At 41.3% G+C, this 3,935-nt stretch overlaps 1 protein-coding gene across 1 annotated transcript in view; it reads right to left on the reverse strand.

Annotated features, from left to right (window-relative positions):
• Positions 1 to 3,935, reverse strand: part of LOC109910940 (src-like-adapter 2) — a 35,239-nt gene that overhangs the window by 8,828 nt on the left and 22,476 nt on the right. Inside the window, 1 exon segment of the mRNA XM_048608649.1 lies at positions 3,552 to 3,739. Coding sequence (XP_048464606.1) covers positions 3,552 to 3,739 — 188 coding nt within the window.

The raw sequence follows: 3,935 nt of genomic DNA on the forward strand, positions 1-3,935 counted from the left end.
AAGGGTTTCTCACTGTGTAACTGTGCAGTTGTTAATTCAGCAGGGTAAAGGTTGCTCATTCTGTACCTGTAGACTGTTAATTAAGCAGGGTAAGATTTGTTCCCTATGTAACTATAGAGTTGTTCATTTCAGTAGAGTAACAGCTTAAACTAATTTGTAACCAGTTCTGAGGTACACTTGTTCACAGTTAATAAGTAAAGTGTGATAAATGCCTCCATGCTGAGATTGATCACAGCAGCTGTTCAACATGAGAGCCAGCTTCACGTGCTCTGTTATTTCCTATTGCGGATCTTACTCTTGGCTTGAGCATTCATTTATACAAAGCACATCTACGAGATGGTTTCAAACCAAATTCTGTACTTGTGAGTTCCACATCCCTGCAGTCCATGTGGTATACATTTCTATTTGCAATATTACTTTAAAAGTATAGTATGGTATTATTACAGAGACAATTCTAAGAACGACCAGCATTTGTACAGGTCCTTCCACAACTACAGAATGCTCACAACAACATAAATAGTATTTTAGTGGTATAGTCACTGTCATAATGGAGGAAATGTAGCAGCCAATTTGCACAGAATAAGCTCCTACAAACAAAGTGATGATGACTAGATAATCTATTTTGGCAATGTTGGTTGCACGATAAATATTGGACAGGGCACAAGGAATAAGTCCCCCTGGTATTTTTTTGAAGCAGTGACATGGGATCTATTACATCCAAATGAGAGGGCTGAATGAGCTCCCCTTTAATGTTCCCTTGACAGACTGCACCTAGATAGTGCAACACTGTCCCAGTACTACACTGAACCAAGTACCTCAACTAACTCAAATCCTGACAATGGCAATTAAACACATCGAAAACTTTGAGCAGAGAGACATGAGCACTACCAACTGATCCACAGCTGATGAACTTTAGTGCGCAGATCTTGCTGATCAATTCAATACAAGGCTTTGAAACGTACAGAAAGTGCAAATGAATGTGAACATCTAGGACTTGACTTGCTTTGGAAACAGAAACTAATTAATCAGAGGTATTTTTAATGTGTCAGTTTTATCATTTTCTAAGTGTCGTGATAATATTTGTTGACTTTTAGCTTCTGGTGCCTCCTAGTTTTCTAGTTCTGATTAACTTGCTGCTAAGCTTTCTTAAAAAACTATAATTATTGATAAACATAAGTGAGCAGTAAGTAAATAGACCCCCAAAAAGATTTCTTGAGCAATAATTTTGCAAATGTTTCTTATCAGACATGAAAGAATTTCCCCCTCTACATTCTGTACTCAAGAGTTTCGCATTACAGATGCAATCTTTCAAAGAGGCCAGTGACATTTTGATTGCATCAACGTGTAAAAGCGTACAGATCTGTTTTATACACAGGACACTCTGTACTGATAAAGGCATCAATGCTACATCTGTCATTATACAGGAGTCTAACCATGTGACTTCCTCATGCTGTCTCAGAGGATAAATACTCACAGCCTTGCTAACATTTACATATTTAACCTTCATTTATTTATTATTAATTCCACATGCTATGGACAATGTGGGTGCTGGTTAATTCAGTTTTGTAGTATGTGGTTCAGAATCGCACTAGTAGCGACAGTTCAATTCCATTCCAGCTGAGGTAGACCTTAGACCTGCTTCCTTGCTCTGGCACTAGGCTAGAATTTAATAGCAGGCCACTGTTGACCAAAGGAAAGATGTACTGGCATTGGAGGCAGTCAGTAGGTTGATACTTGGCATGGAGGGACTGTCTTAAGAGAAGTGATTGAGCAGGTTAGGCCTGTTCTTGGAATATAGAAGGATGAAAGGCAGAGCCCACATGGAATGGAATAAACAACACATTTTGGTGTTGGCACTGGTTTAATTACTGCATTTTTGCCGTGACCAAGACAGATGATTGTAGATAAGCTATGATATTAAGGGTGGCACTGGTGGCTCAGTAAGTTAGCACTACTGCCTCACAGCACCTGGGACCTGGGTTTGATTTCAGCTTTGGATGACTGTGTGTGGAGTTTGCACATTCTCCCTGTGTCTGTGTGGGCTTCTTCCAGGTGCTGCAGTTTCTTCCCACGTCCCAAAGATGAGCAGGTTAGGTGGATTGGCCATGCTAAATTGCCCGTAGTGTCCAGGGATGTGAGGGCTAGGTGGATTATCCAGGAGAAATCCAGGATTACAGGAATAGGGTCGGGGGGGGATGAATCTGGATGGGATGCTCATCGAAGGTCGGTGTGGACTCATTGGGCCAAAGGGCCTGCTTCCATAGCGTAGGGATTCTATTATCTTATTTACGCTATCAATACCGTAAGTAATTTCACTGGATTTTATTATCACTCCAATCTACTCAGAAAAGTTACTTGTTTTTCCTGACAATGAAATAAAAACACAGAAAGCTGGAGAAGCAATTGCGGACAGAGAAACAGTGTTGATGTTTCGAGTCCAGTGTGACTTCTTCAGAAGAAGCAACTCAAAACATTAATGCTGTTTTTCTCTCTCTGCAGCAGCTGCCAGATCTGCTGAGTTTCTCAGCATTCTTTGTTTCAGCTCTTCAGCAACTGCAGTGCTTTGATTTCCTCCTAATAATGAGTTGGTCGCTTATAAAAGGGGAGATGATGGCCTAGTGGTATTGTCACTGGACTGTAGACCCAGATAATGTTCTACAGACCCAGGTTCGAATCCTGCCACAGCAGATGGTGGAATTTGAATTCAATAAGTATCTGGAGTTAAGACTGTAATGATGACCATGAATCCATTGCTGATTGTCAGGAAAAACCCACCCGATTCACTGATGTCCTTTAGGGAAGGAAACTGCCATCCTTACCTGGTCTGGCCCATATGTGACTCCAGACCCACAGCAATGTGCTTGACTCTTAACTGCCCTCTGGGCAATAAATGCTGCCTAGCCAGGGATGCCCTCATCCCCTGAATGAATAAAGAGAGGAGGAGAAACTTTTCTTTCATTCAGAGGATTGTGAACTTTTGGAATTCTCTCCCACAGAGGGTTCTGGATACTGAGGTGAGAACTACAATTTAAGACAGAGAGCGTTGGGTTATTTTCACACTATGGGAAAGAAAAGGCGTATAAAATGGGAATACAGAGTTGAAGTAAAACCATAAGAAAAATCCAGTACAACTTGCAAATAACACATACTGCCCCATGTATACTGGAAAATGGAGCCGCAATACAACCAGAATGTTCATGTTCAAGTATTAATGTTTCTTTACTGGATTTTTCTACGGGTCAGCCATGATATCTCTTATTCAATGGGCTGAATGGCCTGCTCATGGTTGCATTTCCTGTGCCTTATGTTCCATAGAATCTGACATTGAGCCCAATGTGTAATGGACAGTTTTATGTTCTGGACTTTTATTTCTGCAATGCTGGATATTTTATTTCTCTTTTTTTTTCTAAGGTCTTGTAACTAAAGAAGCTGTACCTAGGTACCTTTGTACCTAAGATGGCACTGTAAGTGGCGACATATAAACTTTTCGCTGAATTCATTGAGTGTAAGTGACAATAAAGCTAATTCAATTCAATTTTTCCTTCGCCTACCTTTCCTGGTCTGACTTTCTCTGATCATGAAAGCCCCTGACCGGTTGCTGGGCAACAAGAGCAGCTCCTCTGCTTTCTCTCTGCTGATGCCTTCAAACAACCACCTGTGGGCAGGAGGGAAGAAAGAACAAAGAAAGTGAGAAGGTGCGAACAAGAAGCGCAGTCAGTTTAACCCGATCTGTAATTTCCTGGTATTCACATACATGGTGTTGATGATGAATGACGTATTAACACCTACTGGTTCATGCCTTGTCATTCCCTAGCACTTCAGCACATCCAGGTAACAGATTGAGTAGGTGGTGACAGAGAAGCACATTGCGACATATTAAGAACTGCCGATGCTGGAGTCTGAGATAACAAGGTGTAGAGCAGGAGGAACACAGC

Source organism: Rhincodon typus, chromosome 19 (genome assembly GCF_021869965.1).
Source record: "Rhincodon typus isolate 14 chromosome 19, sRhiTyp1.1, whole genome shotgun sequence".
NCBI classification, from domain to species: domain Eukaryota; kingdom Metazoa; phylum Chordata; class Chondrichthyes; order Orectolobiformes; family Rhincodontidae; genus Rhincodon; species Rhincodon typus.